At 44.0% G+C, this 23,379-nt stretch overlaps 1 protein-coding gene across 1 annotated transcript in view; it reads left to right on the top strand.

The window, feature by feature from the left end:
• Positions 1 to 23,379, top strand: part of PAPPA (pappalysin 1) — a 241,865-nt gene that overhangs the window by 41,036 nt on the left and 177,450 nt on the right. Inside the window, exons 3-4 of the mRNA XM_023242643.2 lie at positions 13,059 to 13,204; positions 17,385 to 17,678. Of these exons, the coding sequence (XP_023098411.1) occupies positions 13,059 to 13,204; positions 17,385 to 17,678 (440 nt within the window). The remainder of the gene's footprint in view (positions 1 to 13,058; positions 13,205 to 17,384; positions 17,679 to 23,379) is intronic.

Genomic DNA, 23,379 nt, shown 5'->3' on the forward strand with positions numbered 1-23,379 from the left:
ATCCTGGTTCCACTCTTCATTAACTGTCTGACCTTGGCTCATTTCTCAATAAGAGTTGCTGGTTTCTCATCTGTGAAAATTGGGTGAGAACAGCACTCCAACAGGGCATCAAGAAACTTACATGGAGTCATCTGTATGAAATGCCTGGTAGATTGTGTGGCACACAGTAGGTGCAAAAAATTCCCTCCCTTCTCATGTGCACACACAGACTCCTCTTCGCATTGTTTGATGGAGACTGACTTTCCACAGGCTCATAAAAAAAGGCCTGGATGAAACTGCCGGACGCACATTGAGGGCATTTACACAGATTACTTTCATTCTTAAAATACTAATTTTTTTTTTTTTTAGTACTGGCCACAGAATTGGTATTTTTAAATAAAGACCATGTAACATACCAAACTTCTTGAGCTTGCACACTAATTTGTTTTTGAAACAACCCAAATGTCTCACCATGTTAGAGGATATGTTTCCACATGGAATGACCCCAGGCATTGTTGGGATTGGTTACAATGGGTGATGTACCCCTTTGATTGAGGTTCCAAGAGTTTTTGACCATCTCCAGCCCACATGCCTGCTTGGGTGTAGATGCAGGAACATGCACACACATTCAGGCCACGTGGACACATATGGTCCCATTCTCTCAGCTTTGGTCCAAGTTCCCTTCATGCTTTTTATCTAAGCAAAGTCTGCCTTTACTCATGTCCCATCTGTGACTCTGTGCACAGGTGAATTTGGTCTTTGAGAGCAGGAGAGAGGGGCAAATGGAGTGAAGAGAACTGCTTGTGACCCCTCCACAGGATGTTAAGAAGGAACTCAGGGGGCACCTGGGTGGCTCAGTTGGTTAAGAATCTGACTCTTGATTTTGGCTCAGGGCATGATCTCATGGTTAGTGTGTTTGAGCCCCATGTTGGGCTCTTTGCTGACAGAGCAGAGCCTGCTTGGAATTCTTTCTCTCTCCCTCTGTCTCTTCCCCTCCCCGTGTTCCATCTCTCTCTCAAAATAAATGAAGTAAACATTAAAAAATTTTTTAAAAGAAGAAGGGGCTCAAAACAGGGACCAGTGAGTAGCTGTGTGGGGTCAGTATAGCCTCGCAAATAAATAAGAATATGAGTTTTGGAGACTGAGCATACTTGAAATCAAGCCACTTAACGTCTCTGTGACCTTGAACAAGTCTCTAGCTTTTATCAAAGCCTCAGATACCTCCTCTGTAAAGTCGGTGACGAAAGTACCACAGTCTATGGCATTGAGTGGTTCAGAGGATTCAGTGACATGATATAGGGGTCAACCCTTACAACAGCACCCGCCACTTACTGAGCACTCAAAATAACAGTGGTGGTTGTTTGGGGGATTTTCCGTCTCTGGAGAATCTTCTGACCTTCCTACACACATATTCCCTAATTCCCAGCCCCCTCTGGATCCTGAGTCTTTCCTTTGGGCTGGAGTGGGGGTCCAACACAAACTAATCCCACTCTTCTACCAAAGGCCCTTTTACTTTGGCTCCTGTAGGTTCCATATTTAATAGATTTTCTTTACTCCAAAAACCCTGCACATATTAAATGATAACGTATTCCTTGTCCCAGGCAGCACACCGCAGTAAGTTTAGGCATCTCCAGCGTAAAGCAGAGGCACATCTGGGATTCCGGGATGGGACTCACTCTGTGGTTCTCGCACATGCTAGGGAAGGAGCTGGAAGTCAAGAGGGCTCCCCTAAGGCGCTCAGGACCTCACCGAGCCACATAAGACGCAGCACTAGGTGTCGGCTGGCCCCCTGCTCTTACCACAGCAGGACCTCTGTCAAGTTTACAGGTGAAAGTTGGAGATGCTTCTGTGTCACCCCTTTTCCTAGATGTGTATTTCCATTTCCAGCTCCCTGGACAGACAGCAGCGCTTGATAACCTCTCGAGGGCCCCAGTGGGAGGCAGCTGGGGTTTTCCACCCTGGGTGTCCATCCACTGGTGACACTGACCACTCATGACAGCCTCTGCTTGGCCAGACGTCCTTCCACGGGGGGAAACAAAGTGGTGGGGGTGTGAGAGAGGGTGGAATGAACAGACACCAGGACATTTTGCTTTAGTGAAACGCATTTCCTTAATTGACCACAGCTCGGCTTGTACCTGCAAGCTCAGAGCTGGCTGATTTTCCACCTTTCCGAAAGAGGACTTCCACACCCCCACTCTTGCTTTCTGGAAACACAAAACTAGTGTGTGTACAGCCGTGCCTTTTGCTCACAGTTTGTTTACCCAAGTCCAACAGGCTCCCGTTTTCCTGTTTTGTTTTGTTATGTTTTGTTTTGTTTTGTTTTAAGAGGCGTGTTTTCTTGTGTCCTTTCCTCTGTGCCTCTTTCTTTCTTTTTCTTTCTTTCTTTCTTTCTTTCTTTCTTTCTTTCTTTCTTTCTTTCTTTCTTTCTTTCTTTCTTTCTTTCTTTCTTTCTTTCTCTCTCTCTCTCTCTCTCTCTCTCTCTCTCTCTCTCTCTCTCTCTCCTCTTTCTTTCTTTCTCTTTTCCATGTGCTAAGTTGTTTTGGTGATCTGGTGGTGAAGGGCAGAGGGTAAGGAGAATATTGTCTCCATTTCAGGTGTCTGGTGTAGGTGATTCTAGCCCTTTTTGAGTTCAGACAGACAGCACACCTCTTAGCCTTGAGCCTGAATCCTGACTCCCAAACTATTTTTGTGGCCACGGAGGACAACAGTGAGTGTCTAGGATGCCACACAAGTATGGACTATCTCAAGATCTTACAGAGTGTGGAAGAGAGACATGAGAGAGAGAGAGGTCTTTCCCACAAGGGTTCATGGTAGAAAAAACACAGTTTGCCCTGTGGGTTGGCAAAATGGGAGGAAGGAAGTGACTAGATATTTCCAGTAACTTCTTTGCCAGCATAGAGTAAGTCACTTCTTTTATTTTACATTTTTCTTCTGTAAAATGGGAGGATTTGGGTAGGATTTTTCTAAGATCTTTTCCTTTCATACATTTTCAAATCAGATGTTGTAATCCAATTCCGAGGCCTGTGGGGAGCTGTACTATAATTCAGGAGCTTGGTATCAGGAAGGTATGAGCAAGGCCATGAGTTGACACTGGGGACAGTCCCTGCCTTCAAAGTATTTACTGGCCCCTCTGACCAATTGAGTCCAACGTGTTCAGCATAGCAATGAAGGAAGTTTTCCTTTCTGGCAAGTTAAAAGAACGTGACTCCCATTATCCAGGTCCCTGTGACAGCCTGATGGTGGCACCCTACCTTGGGCAGTCTGCATGTCTGCCATTTTATTTTCCCTTAGGCCCTGAATGTGGCATCCTCTTTCCAAAAATCAATTTGAATTTAATTCTACTTTTGATAGCCTGACATACAATGTCATGGTCTTCATTATTTCACATACTTAAAATTTTTGATTTTCACATGACCCTCTGACCCTTTGAGAGACCCACATTTGGGGATGCTACTAGACTTGTTCAAGCCATCCAGAGAGATCTACATCTACTGTAATGACTGTGTAGTTGTGTCTTTAGATGATTCTGCTATTTGCTATTAGGAGATTTGTATGGGGCTGCAGTTCAAACTAAAATCTAGAAGTCGCCATATTGACACGTGTCGGCGATGATATTGTAATTCTTGCTCTAGCCTTCCCAAACATCATATCGTTCAGTCAGTCATCACATAAGTTATACGGCTTACAAGACTCCAAATTAGAGCCAAACTACATAGTCTACTGAACTATCACCTGTATCCAGAACATGGTGGCTTCCCCAACTTATGAAAAAGAGGTGATTTTGCTTTATTTAATTGTGCGTCAAGTGGAAGACAGACCACAGGGCTTCTGGGGAGCTGTGTGTATTCTGCTTAATGTGGTCAGTTCTATTATTTATCTGTTGTGGTTTTGATACTCCAAGAAGAAAGGGAGGTTGCAGGAAGAGCTAGCTTGTGGGCCCTAGAACTGCACACTTGTGTTTTGAAAACAGTAGTTTGACGTGGTACTTTTGAACACACCATCACACATCAATTGTTATTTCTCCTTACTTATCAGGGTATATTCTTCATGCTTATTGGCTTTCCGAAAATAAGTAAACTCTGAGAATATGGGACTATCAAAGCAGAAATTCAGAACCCCAAGGAAAGATCTCAGTGAAGTAACTATTCCTTTAACAATGTGTGTGTGTGTGTGTGTGTGTGTGTGTGCGCGCGCGTGTGCGCGTGCACGTGCACATGCATGTGTGTGTGCCTGTGATGTGCAAGGCACAGTGCTAGGTGCTGGAGGTATAGCAATGATTATTTCACAAGATAGGTGTGATTCTTCCCTCATGGAACTTCCTGCAGGTAGGTATGTAGCTAGTTGGATAAATGCTTTAAAGAGGAGTCCAAGGTCTGGGGGTGCTCAGAGGATGGATACTTGACTCATCAGGGGTCAGAGACCCTTCTAGGCTGAGTCCTGAAGAATGAGTCATGCTAGCCAAGGGAGTGTAGCTGAGCTTGCCAGGATCCAGGCGTCCTGACTCTTTGTCTTCTGCCCCAGCAGTCTCTAAAAGCCATTTTATAAAAAGGCTAGTGAGAAAAAAAAAAAAAAAAAAAGGAGCTGAGTAGATCCTGGTGGAAAGGTATTCATTTTTTGGCACACCTGGGTCGCTCAGTCGGTCGAGCAACCGACTCTTGATTTTGGCTCAGGTCATGATCTCATGGTTCTTGAGATCAAGCCCCTCTTTGGGCTCTGCACTGGTGTCATGGAGCCTGCTTGGGATTCTCTCTCCCTCTCTCTCTGCCCCTCCCCTGCTCATGCTCTCTCTCTCTCTCTCTTTGTCTCAAAATAAACAAAAATGAAAAAAATAAAATTATATATATATGTATATATATATACATATACATACATATATATATGTATATATATACATATACATATATATACATATATATATGTTATATATATATAACATATATATATAACATATATATATAACATATATATATATATATATATATATATATATATATATATATATATATAAACCCAGTGATGTCTTATCCACCTTCAGCTTGGAAATTGTCATTGCTCTTTGCTTCTCTCCTGTTCAGTACCCTCTCTATGCTAACACATATCATAAGAGAAGGTAAGACACTAATGATGAGGGATGTGGTCTGCAGTATCTAACACATGACCAGTCAGAGCTCACCTCCCACACCTGTGACCATGTGTAGAGACCTTGGAAAAACGGTATCACCTCACCGAGTCTTGGTTTCTTCCCCCTATAAACTGGGGATACTCATACTTGTATAGCACATTGGGTTTTATTGTAAGGCTTCAAAGAGATAATTTTGAAAAATGCTTCAACAGTGCCAGTGAGTAGTAAACTCCCCCAAATGGTAGGTCGTATTAGTATCATCACATTATGTTGTGATCATCTGATTATTTGTCTCACTTCCTTCATAAAACTGCTAACTCTTTCATAGTGAAAAATGTTTCTCTTTCATATTTGTATGCCGAGTTTCTAGCTTAAGGCATGGTTATAATAGAATCTCTGTAAGTATTAGTGAACAAAAGAGGAACAGAAGGAATGAATGATTTGCAGAGAGGAGGGAAAAAAGGAAAATGAAGGCAGGCAGGGAGGGAAGGGGAGGAGGTTATGAAAGAATGATCGATTTTTCAATTGCTCTTTGATTGGTGCTGTTACATTTTTCTTAGATTGTGTGTCAGGCTTCTTTACAAGAGCTATTATTTTGGAAACCAATCATTCAGGATTCCGAGAATTTAATAAACTCTCCAAGCACTTTTTTTTTTCCCTGTGCCTCCTCTTACAGACAAGAGAGGCAGATTTAGACATTTCTGACAATAAAACTAAGCAAGAGAATAAAGTCCAGATCGTTAGGACCCTTGGGATCAAAACATAGAATCCAGGTTTCAGAACTGGCCACAGCTTGGAGAACGCTTGTTAATTGCAACAAGGCTATGGATGCAATAAACATTCTGAGGTTTATCTTGCTTTAATGACTTGTCTTGAGTGGCTTTGATCTTTATATTTGATAATCATTTTCAAATGGTCTAGTGTGTTCTGAAATTGGAGTAGTGGTTCAGGGACTTGAGATCCTCCTCGGGAATGACAGGCTACAATCAGCAGTTGCAAATAGGCAGTGCTATAGGACTTGCTCTGTGAGTTGTAGAAACAGGTCAACCACCTGTGGAGGAGACAAACACCCTGGTCCAGTGATGAGAGCAGGTTCTCTGATGAGAAAAATACTGTGAACATTCAGAGCTAAGGCCAGTTTCCTACAGCTGCATGAGCAAGCTAAAAAGAGAGTCGTGTCTCTTGGGCGCCTCTCATGAGGTAGACATAGTTCTAGGCACTTTCTCATGTGTTACCTCCTTGAATTTTTATACTCCTGTCTAGCTTGAATTTTATAATCCCCATTTTACAGGTGAGGAAATTGAGGTTCAGAGAGATCAAGTCACTTCGTTAAGGTCACAGGGACACTTCTTAGCAGAAGAGGTAAGATGTGAACCCTAGAACGTCTCTCTCTCTCTCTCAAGATGAGGCTTTTTCCCCCCAAAAAGTTGTAAAGCCAGTGATTACAACAATGAAGTATTTCTTGGTGTGGTAATGCCAGAAGAAAATCGTGAATGCAACAATGTGTATCATGAACTTTGGTGTACTTGTACCCCATTTTCACATCGTTGAATGAAAAATAGACCTCAGTCCAGAACAGTTCTGTCTAGAACCGTATTTAAGAATATTTAATTATGAAAGTAAGTAGCAGTGATTCTCACTACATAAGACAGTCCTTCCTATAAACTATAAGTAGAGTAAGGTTCTGAGGCACTCCATTTAAATGTTATGTTGTCATATTTAAAAATTCCTTTAAAAAGAGATGTGCTTGTTTCTATGGTACTCTCCTGCCTTTTCCTTCAACCTGAAAAAACTGTCACCAGCCTCTAGCTTACAGGGGGCATACTCACAGCCAGGTGCATCTCAGACAAATCCTCCCGAAGCTGAGGGCATCAGCAGTTGGCCAGTACCACTCCCATGACCTGGCTACACCTATCAGGAGCCCAGGGAACAGAATGGGGGCAGGACACTTCTCAAAAATCTCCTCACCTAGCACTTCGATAGTGGGGAAGTCAGTTGGCTTTAAGTGGGAATAGAAACAAACCCTGGTCAGTCTCGATCTGGGCTCTCTGTGAGAGGTACCTCTGACCAACCATTTTTAGAACGGGAGAGCCAGTGTATTCTGTTTCTAGAGCTGGAAAAACCCAAGCTTTCCATAATTTCACTGAAGGGATCTGTTGTTGTTGTTCTGCATTTTGAATATACTTCCCTTTTGCTTCCCTTTCAGTAAAACAGGCCCTGACAACCCTCTCATTGAGATTATTACAGAGTTGTACCATCTCAGGCCAGTGCATTTAGGAAATATGTTATTGGCACTCACCAGCGAGTGAGATGCATAAAGAAAATATTCTAATGACAGTTGAGTTGAGAGAGCTTTGATCTCCCTCCAGAATTGCTCTCATGGCTTTGAAATGCAGTTCTGGCAGAGGGGTAAAGTCTGGGCGCCTTGGCACTCTGAGCTGGGCCCCCCCTGAAACTGACATTCCAGGGGACCCACAACCTCTAGAGCAGGATCCAGGGGTATGGGCTGTGCAGGAAGGAAAGAGACACCAAGTCACCTCTCTAGAGAGGCAGCTTGGGGTGAGGGTCTGAGTTAGGAAGGGCTTTCCAATTTAGCCCAACACTTCCCAAACTCTGTTGGTTGTGATGCTAATTTGATTGTTGGCAGAGGTAGAGGTTAGGGTGGGGAGAAAGGATTATGGTCACACATGTTCCGGAACACTCATACACTATCTCCTCTGCTCCCATTTGGTATATTAAAGGCTCTGATAATTCTTGCCATTAAAAAAACATACGTGTTGGACATTGTTTAACACAGCATGTCCTAAATCCATTTGAATCAAAAAACTTCCTTTAAATATGCATCTGCTTCTTGCAGATTTAGCCCTCTTTCGGCTGTGATTTGGAAAACACCGATCGAATTCATAACCTCGCCCAACAGATAGGGATTCTGAGCTGCAGACCAGGTAGCAGAGTGTAGTGAGAGAGGCCAGAAACTCAAGCAATACAGGTTGTGTCTAGGGGTGCTCAGCTGAGGGGGAGCCCAGGGCTGCAGCCCCTCCCACACTTGACTCTCTAAGCCACACACCCTCACAGGGAACTGTGTCCACCTGAATGAAGAGGTGATGTTACTAATTTGTGAACATGTGCTGCTACTCATAGGCTAGTGAACAGAAGTTTATTGTCAGGGCCTTCTGTGTCCCTTCTTCAATACCTCGGGCAAATCACTTCACTTCCCTGAGCCTGGACTTCCTCGTCTTGTGTTGAAATTCTGCAGTTAAGAGAGTGGTGCTCAATCACTGCTAATCCATGATTGTCTGTCTCTCTCTCTTGCTCACTTGCTTGCTCATTCACTCATTCAAGTTTTAGGGAGCATAGAGAATTATAAAGACTTGGCCCCCACCTGCTTGAATCTCATAGTCTGATGGAGAAGACAGGTGCTCACAGAGAAGGTAACATAAAGCGGGGTGACAAGTACTAGAACCAGAAGGGGGAGGCTGTCAGGAGGGAGAAGTCATTTTGTAGCTAGAGGTGATCATTTTGGTGCTGCTCATAATTAACATGGTAAGAACAATAATGTAATGAACATAGACTATGCTAATCAACGAGTGCCAGCTACGTCAGGCACTGAGTGAGGCACTTTCTCTGTGTGACCTCTAGACCCACCACCCCAGCCCAAGAGTTGGCTGTCATCGTCCCATTTTACAGGTGATGGTGATCAGGAGTGGATGTACGCTGGACCTTGCAGGAAGATTTTAAATGTCAGAGATTAAGGAAGAAAGGTTTCGAGGTAGAGGAGGAAAACGAATGGACACGCATAGGAGTGGGCATAGCTGGGGAAACCCAGCAGTTCTAGGAGTGGGGAGACCATGGGAACTTGAGGTTGAGGTTGCTGAAAGAAGAATAAGGTTGGATGGTGGGGATGAGACTCTGGAAGCCGAGACTCAGGGAACCATCCAGAGGCCGACTGTCAGTTTAGGTTTTTGTTGTTGTTGTTGTTGTTGTTGTTGTTGTTGTTGTTGCCAGGAGGAGAAAATAGGAGACCAGGACCTAGAGGGGGGGTGTTTGCCCAGGCTGTGCTGAGCTCTCCCATTTAAACCTGTTGGTATGCTCAATGACATGCAGAGAGGTGAAGCAACTTGCCCATGGCCGTAGGTCTGTCCATCTAACCCTGAGTAGTACTGGCATGTAAATTAATAAACCCACCAAGATTTGGATTTATATGGATTTTTTATGGATCATGGGCAATGATTTTTTTTAATGCATTTGACCAATTTGCAAGGTAGACATAGGGCCAAGCGTTCCACCGTTGCAAAACAGAAAGCCAAGTGGCCCTGCACAAGTCCTTTTCCTTCCCCTCTTCACCCAACTCCCCAGACTCTAATGGCCCCTCTCCATTTGACCTGCTCTGCTTTTCCCTCCATTCCCTGACAGGAGGGATTAGACATTCTCTTCAAGAGGTAGGGGAAGAGAAGGAAATACCCACATGGACTCCTAGCCCCTGAGATTTTCCCTTGATGATCCAGCTTGGCTCTGCATTTGTGGGAATACCTCAGCCAGCAGGAGGAAGGCTCTTAGCCACAGAGCTGTTTTCCTTTGGGTGGATCCCCCCAAAAGAGATGGAGAGGAGAGAGGCTGGGGCCGGAGAGCCAAGGCCCTGGATGGCTGCCATAGAGTCTTCCTCTTGGGGGAAATGGAGGCTTCTCAAAGTGTGAAAAAAAAAACACACCTCATGTACAAGCAAGGGAGAGGCTCCAACATCCCACATCTCTGCCTTGGGCCAGGACTAATACCACCCCCAGAAAAGATAGGCTTCTGTAATTACAACTGAATAAACAACCAATTAAAATGTCTCCCCTGCCCCACCTTACCCCATCTCTCCCCCTCTTGAAGCCTTCCCAGCCCAGAGCAGCAGGGCAAAGAGGTGACTTTGTCTAATAACATCTGTGTCCTCTGCCTGAGAGAATGCTTGATGGAAATGGACAAATCAATTAGAAAATAATAAATAATGTGGAATGGGCTGATCCAAGAAAATCTCGGCTTCTCTTTTGTTTTCACTCGCCCACACATTGTTTCCCTTTTCACCGTGGCCCCGAGTGAGCCTGGAAATGAGGGTGAGCTCGTGGGAAGAATTGGACACTTTGAGATATGTGCTTGGCTTCATCACTATTTATGTGATCTCTGAACCCCTGTCCCTTCATCTCTAAGATGGGGGTAAATAATAGAAATAGCTAAACATTTATTGAGGTTTTCTTCATGCCAGGTATTGTTCTAAGTCTTTTACGCTTTTCCTTTATTACCACCCCAAATCCTCTGAGCAACTCAACGAAGGTAGATTGTTTTGTGTATACAGAAGCTGGGGCAAAAAATAATGAAGTAAATTGCCCAGCGTGATCCAAACATCAGATCCATCAGTGGAAGACCTGGATTCAAACCCAGGACTCTGGCTTGAGAACAAGCCATCGTACCCACTGGGCTGCATGGCTTTGAATACTGCAGACATGGAATAGAAGGTGTTGTCTAGCATAGGGGCTGGTGGACAGCAAGTGCTTAATAAATGTTGGTTTTCTCTTTCCTCTTTCTTTCTCTGGTCACAGAATAGACTGACTGAAACTCCTTAGAAGGCTTCCAGTGTAAGAAGGTGAAGGTAGGATTTTCAGGGAGAGAAGGCATGGCAGCAATATTTCAGGTCAATATCTGAGCATATGGCTATCCTGGAGACTGGTCACATCAACCCAGACATACCTATGACCTCTCCTGCTCCTGTCTGTATCGCCAACTTATGTTCACCTTATTTTGAAAAGCCAGAAAAAAGTATGGTCACATGATCACTGGGCTCTTGGTGATGTGGGAGACCAGAGGGCTCTCTAGGTCTCAGATATGTCTATTCTCATTGGAGTAGAGGAATGAGTTTGTGACCCATAGGAATGCTCTGTGAAGCACTAAGATAGCTGCTGCTGATCCAGTGTATTAGCAAAGAAATAGGCCTTCTAGGAAGGAAACTGGGGCCTAAGTATTTTAGCTTTTTTCTTTCCCAGTGTAAATTGAACCCCATCAACATCAACTGAGTGCTGACCCGTGGCAAGCCCCATGCTGAGAACGGGGTAAACAAAAATGGATAAGGCATGTTCCCCACCCCAGGGAGGCACAGATGGTGGTGGATATAGACAGGTGGAGTGATGATTTGGAATAGTGTGAATGTGTGTACTTATAGGAGGTGGATGAGTGCAGAGATGGCAGAGGAGGAGGTGTGATGGGAATCAAAGTAGACTTCCTTGAGGAGGGGCACCAGAATGGGCTTTGGCTGTGTTTATCAGGGGACGAGATGGGGAACCGAGTCCCTGACAGAAAGAACAAACAACTCAAGTGAAGGCATCATGGATGATGCGTCATGGTGGGCGCCCCCAACCCACACTGGGAAATTCGAAAGAGGGAGCAGAGAGAGGTGAGGCTATAGAAGGAGGCAGTATCTTGGAGGCTGTGCTGGGGATCTTGGGCTTACTCTTGCACATACAGGAGGCTCTTCTATGACTCCAGGAGGGGAAAAGAGAGGGAACTGTCATAAAAGTATTCTACCAGCCAGGATTTGGGCCAACCTGTCAAGGACAGATAGCATTATGAAAAAGGTAAACACTTTCAACTCGCTGTGCAACCTTAGCAAGCTCTGAAGGTTCTTTATGTCTCTTTTCCCTCCTCTGGAATATGGGCATAATGATACTACCTACCTCAGTCTTATTAAGAAGATGAAAGGAGATAATCCATGTAAAGTCTGACCACATAGAAGAGCCCATCAAACACTAAATATCATTATTCACAGACTTTATCTCACCTCCTACATCAAGCTGCCTGCTTGTTTATGTATATTTTTATTCAGTGATTCATTGGTTCATTTCCAGCCTTACTCAAGAAATGATTATCAGCTGCTCATAAGGATACATGACAGCAGACATAAAATGGGGGCTGAAAGACTCAGGAGAAAGCAGCAAGATGCCTCTGTTGATTTAGAAAATGATCCATTGAGTAATGTGCCTGTGACTGATGGAAAGCATTAGTGTCTCTGTGGTGATAGGAGAGCCAGACTCTATGAAGGCGGAGTTCTTATTTATTGAGCACCTAGGACATGCCAGCCTCTTTTCAAAGACCACCTCTTCTGCTCGCCAACATGTGTTCATTGTATGTATTAAAGAGCTAATGATGATAATGGGGAGTTAGTTCACGTTCCTGATATGCCAGTCTACAACGGCAGCCATTCCAAATGCAATATCCCTAAGTCCATTTTACAGACTAACAAATAAAGGCATACAGAATGTAGAATCATCTGGTGGGGGGGCGGGCAGCATGATGCCCGGTGACAAGAGCCTAAGTTTCCAGGGTAGACAGAATTGGCCTTGAAACCCATTTCTGTAACTTTGGGCAACCTATGTAATCACATTTGGACCATGTGTTCCTTATCTTGAAAAGGAAGCAATAACACCTCTTTGCAAGGTTGGTGTGCAGATAAAAGCAGGCCTCCTAGTATAGTCCGTGTTTGCCAAATAAATGGTTTGACGTTCATAGTGAATGAGTGAAATAGAAAAGAAGCCAAGACTAGAATACATGTTGCCTTTTCCATGGTCTGTGTCTTTGATTTACATCCACATTTATGTGGCCCTGTCACCAGTCAAGATAGCAGAGCCCTGAAGAGCAAAGATAGAGATTTTAGGTAAATCTTGTTTCTAAAGTGAACTCTGCTATTTATAAGCTGAGCAAACTTCTCAAATCTCTTAAACTCACAAGGACTTAATTTTCTCAGCTGTAAAATGGGATCATCTCACTTACCTTATAACATCGTTGGGGGGAAGTCACGGAGGTAATGTTTATCAAGTGTTTAACGAAGTGCCTGGCACATAGTAGCTCTTAATTACTTGGGGAATAGCTGTTATTTGAAGAGTACCTTTTTTGGATGGTGATGACAGCTAAGGTTCTTTTTCTATTACAGAGCATACTTGGATGTTAATGAACTGAAGAACATTCTTAGACTGGATGGATCAACACACCTTAATATCTTCTTTGCAAACTCCTCGGAGGAGGAATTGGCAGGAGTAGCAACTTGGCCATGGGACAAGGAGGCCCTAATGCACTTAGGTGAGAATTAGAAATTTCTTCAGGAGGAAATTGGATTAGCACAGGAATAAATTTAGTGGCAATGATAATGATGATGATGAGCATGGCTAGGATGATGGTGGTGGTGGTAATGATGACGAGTAATCTATTAATCGCTTTCTAGTATACCGAACTCTCTAGCATTTCTTATCTCATTTCAACTGCCGAGCATTGCTCTGAAGAAAATAACATGGTACTATTAGCCCTGTTTTACCAATGGGAAACTTAGATCCACAGAAGGAATAGGGCTTATCCAAGGTCACACGCAAGTCCGTGGCAGAGCCACATTTGGAATTCAAGTTTCCAACTCTGTCCTTTGATTGCTTTCTTTACACACCCCTTACCTCTTAATGCATACAAATATCCTCTCAGCCTGGTAATCACTTTGTGCTGACACAACTAAGTCATGAGTTGGCTTGAGAGATACCAAAGAGACCAAAGAAAGTGAGTTATTCCTCTATGTTCCACTAACACTACCAAGAACCCTTCTTACACTCAAAGTGTGCTGTGTGTGAACACAGACCAATTACCGAAAGTCAGAAAAGACCCTGGTTTCTGAATCAGGCCCTAAAAGCAAACATTGCAGTTCTTTAATTTTGATTTTTTCATGCTGCCTTCTAGTACATGTCTATATGTACACATGCATTTTTTTAACTTACGCATCTTTGAAATCACAGCATAGATAGAATTTTATGTTCTCTCTCTCTCTATTTTTTTTTTTTACTTAATGTTATGCTCCCTACATGTTTCCACATGGTAGCATTCTTCCTAATCACTTCCGCTCCATCCTTTTTTCACTTAACATCACAAGACAAAAGCATCCTTTCAGGTAATTTCTGTCTCTCTAAAGGAGACGTTTTTCATGACCACATAATATTCCATTGAGTTTACTCAGCCATTTTCCCCTTGATTCAATGATCCCATTCTTTGCAGCCCTGGATAATGATGCCTCCCTCAGCAAGCGTCTTCATCTGGGAAGGTTAGGGCTCAGCAGAGTGACCATGCTGGGTGTTCTCCGAGGCCCTGACTACTGTCCCAGTAATACGCCCAGAGTCTAGTCTCTGCTTTCAATCTGCAGAATCTTGAAAATGAGGGAGTGTGCAGCTTCACATGATGAAGACTTCAAACTTTACACTTAGTTCCCTCTAGACTGCTCTTATTCCCCACTTACTTTTAAGGGAATGAAACCTATCCTGTGTGTGTGTGTGTGTGTGTGTGTGTGTGTGCGCGCACTCATGCACGTGCATGCATGTATGGAAGTGTGCTGTTGCATAAAGAGAGATAGAGACAAAGATAAATATGTATTGGTTCCCATCTGGGGGGATTTTAGCCCCTAGGAGATATCTGGCCATGTCCAGATATTTTTGGCTGTTACAAATGGGGGGATGCTACTGGCATCTAGTGGGTAGAGGACAGCGATGCTGCGAAATGTATAGATTTAGCCAGAAAGAATTAACCAGTCCAAAATGTCAGTCATGCTGAGGCAGAGGAACCCTGAGCTAGATGCTGATTGGGTGGAATAGACAGGGAGACAGGCAGACAGAGGCTGGGCCGAAAAGAGTGTGCAGCTTAGGCACACTTCAGGGTAGATGATCCGTTTCCATCGCGTGCCTCGTACGATGTATGGGAATCCTGCTGGGCCCAGAGCAATACACATGGTTGTTCTCAGCTATGATTCCACTTGGCAGTATGGCCTTAGGCAAGTCTCTTTCCTTCCCCAAGTCCCAGTTTGCTCGGATTTTAAATGAACGGGTTAGACTAGATGGTCTCCAGGGACAGTTCTCGGCGCTGAAATGCCGTCCTATTGGAAAAGCAGCTGAAAGTCTCTTCATCAGTGTCTTAGAGGGGTTGAACAGCAGGCTTCTAAGTTAGAGAAAAATACTCCTGATGATTCTGTGAATTTCAGAGGCTGGCTCAGGACCAGAAATACAGAAGGCTATAAATCCATAGCATGTTATAGTATTTCAGGATGATGTCAGGCTCAAGCTATTTCACCTTTTAAGAGAAGCAGTGAAACAGGACTCGAGCTCTGTGCTGTCGCTCTGAAAAGGGGTGAGTCGGGAGGGGATGAGGTAAAACAAACAGAGCTGGCCCGGACATTAAGTCTGCAATCCTGTCACTATCCCTAGAAATGCCTGTGGGGTCCTAGACCTTTCCACCCACCTGCCCAGTACCTCAAAGTTGAAGCTTCATGGGGAGACAGAGAACCATGGGCACTGTTGCAGCTGTTTATTTTAGAGCTCGCCAGAGATGCAAAGTCACTTTTCCAAGATCACACAGCAGGGTCAAGTGGAATGGGGGTTGCCTCTCCTGTCAGGCTAACTGTCCCCATCCCCCTAACCTGTCTTCTTCCTGTCCGAGAAATGCTGGCCAGAAGCGATTTCTCTGCACCAGACCCGACCAAACCCAACTTATTAGAACCATACATATATTTTACCATCTTTTCCTGCTGTGATGCCATGATCCCTGGAAAAAGGCTTGGGTGGGAAGGGGATTATGTTTCATATTATGATTGACAGGAAATAATTGAGAGAGATTTCCTGTCTCAATTTCTCTTCCTCCCTGCCTCTCTGCTTGCCCCTTCTCACACATGCGTATGTGTGCACACACCCCCACACACCCTCTCATACGTCTTTATCTTTGTGCTAGAAGGCTCTGAGCAGTTCAGAATTAATAGACTCTGTGAGCCCCATGACTGAGCAAGCTCGCCCTCCCGGCAGTTCAATCCAAGAGAAAACTCCCCCCACGCCTGCCAGTTCAAATCAAGGCCCTGCCCCATCACCATTCTTTTATAAGACACCGCTCTGCACTTAAAATCGCTACTTGCGGAATGTTCAGACCTGAATTTTAACCTCCTCTTAAACACAGTTGGATTTTAAAGTTTAAATATCTCCCTACCAGCCTATATGTGTTTCTCCAGTGCCTAAACTGAACATGAAACATGCTATCCATTGATTCTGCTGCAATCTGTTCCATCGATCTCCCCAAGCTAAGCCAGACTCAATCTTCTAAGACACGTGGGGTAGACAACTGCTTCTCAAACTAGAACACACAGACCAGTCATCTGGCGCCCTTGTTAGAATACGGATTCTGATTCTCTAGGTCTGGAGTGAGAGGCCCCAGATTCTGTATTTTAAGTCACCTTTCAAGTGATGATCATGCTGCTTATTCTCAAGACACTCTGAGAGTAACGAGTGATTAGTGTAAGGTATCCACTGAATGTGCAGTGTTATGCTAGCTGCTTATGTGTGCTTCGTTAGACCTCAGAAAACTTCTGTAGTTGGCTTAGCATTCAGCGAAGATTCAACCGCCATTTAATGAGATACGATATTCCAGGCTGTATGATTGGCATTAGCTGTAGAACTCATTAAAGGGCCTGGCTCTGGAAGCTAAGGATCTTGAGTTCAAATCCCGACTTGAAACCCTACTGACTCCTGATCATGAGCCGGTGACTTAACCTGTCTAGGAAATCAGTGCACTCCTATAGGGGTTGTGAGTTGGTTAAGTGCTATTAGATGCATGAAACACTGAACACGGGGCCTGAGGACACATGATAAATGTTCAAGAAACATTGGCTATAATGATACTGTCATAATGATGAGCCCAACATGATGCTGGCCATCCTGAGTGCTTATTCTCATAGAGCACCCGAGATGAAGTGGGATTCAGAGATGGTAATCAGTTTGCTCAACGTCACACTGTTGGTGAAGAGCCTAGAACTGGGACCAAGGTATCTGATCATGAGGGCTTCAATTGGACAAGAGCGTGCAGAATGTTTGTAAACCACAGCATGCCTTACTGTTGAAGGACAAGGTAGCAGCAGAAACATCTACCAGCCCAGAAATCAAAGTCCTCAAATGCCAATCATGCCCCTTCTTTTAAGTTTGAGAGCACCTTGGTTAAGTTGTCTTACTTCTTTAGGCATTGGTGCTTTCATCTGAAAAAATAAAGGGATTGCACAGAATGACTCTTGGGACTCCTTCCTACCTAAGCAATGATTCATATCACAAGTCATAACGGTTCTCAGGGCAGTGGAGTCACAGAGTGGAGAAGCCTGTGGTTACTTTGGGCAGCACCCCATTTACCCACGATTGATTGGGGGATTTCTGCACCAGGAAGCAGGGTACCCCGTTTGCTTAATGCTCTGGTTTTCCCCTTGCAGGTGGCATTGTCTTGAACCCGTCTTTCTATGGCATTCCTGGGCATACCCACACCATGATCCATGAGATTGGGCACAGCCTGGGTCTCTACCACATCTTCCGAGGCATCTCAGAGATCCAGTCTTGCAGTGATCCCTGCATGGAGACGGAGCCCTCCTTTGAGACTGGTGACCTCTGCAGTGACACCAACCCGGCCCCCAAACACAAGTTCTGCGGTGACCCGGGGCCAGGGAATGACACCTGTGGCTTCCATAGCTTCTTCAACACCCCTTACAACAACTTCATGAGCTATGCAGGTAGGGACCCCTGCTTTGCAGGGAGCACATGGCCGGGTGTCACACACGGGCTCAGGTCCTGGCTCAGAGAAGCCTGGGCAAGGTCTTCCTTTACTAAGACTTCTTCATCCCAATAGTCCCTCATCCTAGACAATCAGGATAATAGTCCTTGTGTGAGACCTCAGGGGTACTTGGAAGCTGTTGTATCTGAAGACTCCTCAGAAGGGCGCACTTGAGGAGGCTGACTGGGGCCCAACATCAGGAAACCTGGGTAGATTCTAGCTTTGCCTCTGGATCACCTGATGCCTTTGGGTCTATCACATCCCCTCTCTGGGTCTCACTTCGCTCAAGAAAATGGAATCTTTGGATTCAAGGAACGTTGGAGACGTTTCCTCCTAATTTTGCAGCTATATTTTTCTAAGCTGGTGCTTACTGCAGCTTTTTCCTTTTCTTCCTTTTTTTTCTTTTACTGCAACTTTTTCTTAAACATAAATCTCTCATACCCTCTTTTACTATTTTACTACAAAAAAATAGAATGCTTTTGGTTTTGCAAATTGCATGAGATGGGGACATTCTTTTCCTAATTCCATATATCCTGTCAAAACTCTTTTCTTATACCATCAGTAATAGTGCTAAAGACCCATTCTTTGGGTTCAAGGATGTCCTGTACTTGTTTTAGAATAATATATCAAGTCCACTTCTAGCCCTTAGAACATTTTTGGAAAATTAAAACAAGGGCCATCTCAGCCTTCACTGCTGGCCTCTTAGACCAAGAACCGTAGGGCCCAATCCACAAATTGCACATGGTAGCCCAGCATTGAATTTTATTATAATATTAAATTTAAGTGTCTTTTGCCCCTATGAAAATAAGTGAGTTCTGGGAAGGCAGATATTATCTCCAATGCCTCATGGTATTCCCAGCACCTAGCACAGAGACTGGTGCTTAATAAATGTTTGTTAAGAAGAAAGGGAGGGAAGAAAATGAATAAATTCTCATAAAGGTATGCAAAAGTGATTCTTATCAATAACAAAATTTCTGCTTGTATAAAAGTTTGTGGTTCATAGAGGACATTAATACATACTATCTCATTTAACTGGCAACAAAACTGTAGGGTAGAAACTATCTCCATTTTACAGATGGCAGTACTGTAGCTCACCAAAGTCCTTTGCCCCAGGTCACGCATCTGACCCCAAGCATTTTCTTCTCTTCTGCTCTTGTGCAGCTCTTCAGAAGAGACCTAGAGATGGGTGCATAGGAAGCAGAACAGCCAGGCTGATTTTCATATTCTCTTCCATAGAGATGGGGGTGCAGGAGCTGTCAGGCATGACTCTGGGGAGCTCTAGATGGGACTCCATCTCTCTTTGAACCAGGAAAGCTCCCTGTCAACTGTTTCCCATTTCTTCCGGGGTTTTGCCTCAGATTGTGTTGGAAGAGAGGATATTGCTGCTGAAACCCAGTGAATGTGATGATCCCCAGTGGGTCTTTCTGCCTTCCTGTTTGGGCTGATGACTTCTGGGGGCCTCTTCAGTTTAATGCTCATGTCGTTCAAACCTGAGATCTGTGGAAGTGTCGACCACCCAACCTTAGCACCATAAAGGGGTCTTTAGGTTTAGGTCTTTAAAAAAGACCACAATGCTGGGTATTGCCTCAAAAGCAGATTCCCACTAGGCTCCCTTTCCCAGCCAAGCCGACATCCCACATCCGGTGCCCTGTCCTTTCACGCAGCCCTACTTACGTTCCATTTCTGTAGCACCTTTCCTTGGCCAGCTCAATGCACATGGAAAATAAACAATAACATGAATTTGGAAGTTTGCCGGACTGTTAGGGGCCTCAGAGCTGCCACTAGCTACTAGACCCCCATAAACTAAATCTTTTTTTTGTTGTTGTTCCCCTTCGTACAGATCTAAAGGGTGATTGATTTACTGTTGTTTTTTTAAAGGAACCCCTCAGCTCAGTGACCCATTAACAGCAGAACTAATTCACTGAGCTACGATAACAAACTTACACCCGCAAAAGCATATTCAAGGCGACCACGAGCTTTGAAATGTTTGTTTTCCTTAGGATCTCTGATAGATGAGGTGACAAAAGCAGTTGGATGAAATTCAAAATGCAGAACAGGATCGGGTTCTCATGGCCAGGGAGAGCTGTGCACAGAGGCTGCGAAGTCCTGGCCAGAGGGTGGGGACCCTGCTGGGTCAACTGCTTGGGGTTCCTTCCTTCCTGGGCACTTCTTCCTCAGGCCTGGTCACTGGTTGAGCAAAGAGTCTCGTGCAGTGCTGTCCACTAGAACTTTCCGTAAAGATGGACATGTCCTGTGTCCATGCTGTCAAGTATGGTAACCACTAGCCTGATGTGGCTCATGAGCCCTTGAAATATGGCTAGCAAGACTGAGGAACTGAATTGTTAGCCTTCAGTAGTCTTAATTAATTGGAATTGAAATAATCCCAAAGGCTGGTGGCTGCTGTATTGGTCAGCACAGGTCTACAATAATTATTTATTTAAAAAAATTTTTTGAAATTTATTTATTTATGCTGAGAGAGAGACAATACATGTAGGGGAGGGGCAGAGAGAAAATCCCAAGCAGGTTCTGCACTGCCAGCACAGAGCCCGATACAGGGCTCAAACCCACGAAGCCGTAAGATCATGACCTGAGCCAAAACCAACAGGTGGACACTTAGCCATCTGAGCCATCCAGGCACCTCAATACGTCTGCATTAATTATTGAGTGGCTGTGATGATACACCACACACTGTGAAACACTTCATAGGCTTGTCTTATAGAGTCCTCAAAATAACCCAACGAGGTGAGTGCTATTCTTACTGAACCTATTTTACAGATCAGAAAGTGTGGGTTTCATGTAGCCTGAGGAACTTGCCAGGGTCACACAGCAAAAAGAAGGTAAGCCTTTCTCACTGTGGAGCCTGTGCTTATAATCATTCATCATCTGGCTCTGTTTCTGATGCTAAGGGAGATAGAGGGGGTCCCAAGTACTCAGTTCAAGCAAACACCAGGCAGGTTGATCGGGGCAAGCTTAGTTGAGCACCAGGCGAGTACCGTCACCTTGAGCTGTTGGATAAGCCCTGAGCAGGTAGAAAAGCAGAAGCCTAGACTCTACTTTCTGAAGATGATGGGCCATAGGAGGCCCCCCCAAGAGCACCGTCCAGTCAGGTCTTCCTCAAGAGTGAAGAAAACAGGCCTTCTCCAGCCTACAGGAACAAGTGTATTGTTACCCTCATTCTGCATGTCAGGGCCTTTGAATACAAATGGATGCTTCAACCCTGTGCTCCCAGCTCTCAGGAATAGATCCTACAGAAATAAATTCATTGACTTCTTTGAAGATGTAATCATAAGAATGTTCTTAGCAATATTCATTGTCCAAGTATCAATTAAGTATTTACTACCTGCCAGGCTTGAAGAAAAATGCTTATGTGTATGAAAAATTAGAAACTGTTTGCAAGTCCGATGAGAATGGATTGTTGTAATAAATCGTGAGGCCTCTGTATGATAGAACATTATGTGGTCACTAATGATAGTGTAGTAGATGAAGAAGAGGGGTAAACAGAAGCAGAGTAACCTGGTGCAGAGCACCAAGTTTGGGGGTGCAGGCACTGAACTTGAATCCTCCCTGCATTAGCCTTTGACCCTAGGCAGTGACTTCTCCTCCGAGCCTCACTTACTTCCTGGATAGCATGAAGGATAATCACACCTCCCTTTTGTGATAGTAGGTGTAATCATGCAGGTAAAGGATTTAGAACTGTCCTTGGTACCATAACTAGTTCTTCCTAAGTGATATTAGTGGGTTTATTTGTTAACTATTTAATGTGAAAATGGTCAGGGAACCTCGTACAGTGTAAGACCTGGCATGTGTGTGTGTGTGTATGAATATATGTATGTATATAAATGTATGTATATATATGATGTAAATATATTTATGGTAATGAGAATTATAAATATTTATATGCATATACATACACACACATATACTCCTATGTACTAAGTATTAATTGTATTATCTCTAGGTAATGAGTTTAGGGTTATATTTATCTCTTCATAACTATTTTTGGCACATTCCACATATTTTACAGTGAATATAATCATTTATTATCACTATCATTATTTAATAAAAACCAAAAAGTCAGGGATTCTTACAAAGGACAGCTATAGTTATCCATATACTAGACACGAATTAGCTTATTAAATGCCCTCATTAGCTTTAGGAGGCAGGTAGTATCACTATTCCCTATGGTTACAATGGGTGCAAACGAGGCTGGCAGGGGCCAGCATTTTGCTCGGGGTTCCACAGCACATGGCAGCCCTGGGTCCATGACCCAACCTCCCGTGCTCTGCAGTCTCCATGCTGCAGAGGGGAACATGGTCTGGAGAACAAAGTTCAGTTACCAAAGTCAGGGCAATGCACCAGCAGCATGGGGACGGCAGCATGGGGATGAGATCCCCAAAGTCCTCTCGGCTTAGGGATAAGATGGGCTGGCTGGTCCTGGAGATCACGTGTCGGGAGGGGAAGCATGTGGAGGCAGGAAGCCAAGAGGGACTGACTCTAGACATGAGCTAATTGAGACAGAGCATTGTGATAAACGGAAACCCTTTGGTACCTCCCCCAAGATTCTGATAGCACCTAAGTCTCTAAGCAGTGTACCCTGGGACAGACGTTTGCTGACTTCTACTTTCAAGTTCACATGCATTTCTGTTTTCCTGCTAAGTTCTGTCATCTCTCTCTTTTTCATACTCTTTTTTATTGAGAAACATGCAAATGGCTAATTTTTAAATCATTAATGGAAAACACACTCTTTTGGGAGACAAGGAAGAAATGCACAAATAAGAGTGTCTGGAAGAAAAAAATGATGGTTTTTTTCTTCCATTCATCTTGATAAATGCTTTATGTCCTCCAGCTCACTGGGTCCCCACAGCAGCACTGTGGAGTGGGGTCAATTTAAATGTCCCCAATTTATACATGAGGGACCTGAGTTTTAGAGTTACTTCTCTCTTTTGGAAGTGACTTATTAGTATACTACTCAGTGCCTGTGCCTTAACATACATAGACATTCCCCTATTAATAGCCAGATGTGTTATTTCTGATATTTTTACCATTATAAATGATGCTTCAGAAAATATCCTCGTACCTAAATTTTCCGTATGTTTCTTCATGAATGTATGTCTATTGAATTCCTGAATGTGAATTTGCTACATCAAAGAGAATGAATATTTTACATTCTGGGATTTTTCCTGCTTGTGGTTTTCTAACGCGCACACATGTGCTGTTCGCAATCATGAGGCAGTGAGGATTTACTGAGCATTTATCATGGTTCTTTGTGTTCTACTCCCCTTACCCTTTAACCGAATTCGGAGGTGAATGCTCTTGCTAGCACCATCATCCCCATTTACAGATAGGAAAACTGAGGCACTGAGTCGTGAATTCACTTGCCCATTTGACTCCAGATCCTTCATGTATTGGTCTAACTCTTTAACCATACTTTCTTAGTCCCTTCTCCTGACTCTAACCTATTAAGTGGCTTTTCCAAGTGCACTTTTTGCATTAAGAAGGGCAAAGCTCACAGCAACAAAGAAAAACGTACCCAATGATCTGGCCCTTCTTAGACTGAGACATTTGGACTCTATTCTCCAGGCAATGGGGAGCCATAGAATGTTTGTTATCCAAGGAATTAGATGGCTACATCAGGGCTCAAGGGAGATGTATGTGGCTAA

The sequence above is a fragment of the Felis catus genome, chromosome D4, assembly GCF_018350175.1.
Source record: "Felis catus isolate Fca126 chromosome D4, F.catus_Fca126_mat1.0, whole genome shotgun sequence".
NCBI lineage: Eukaryota > Metazoa > Chordata > Mammalia > Carnivora > Felidae > Felis > Felis catus.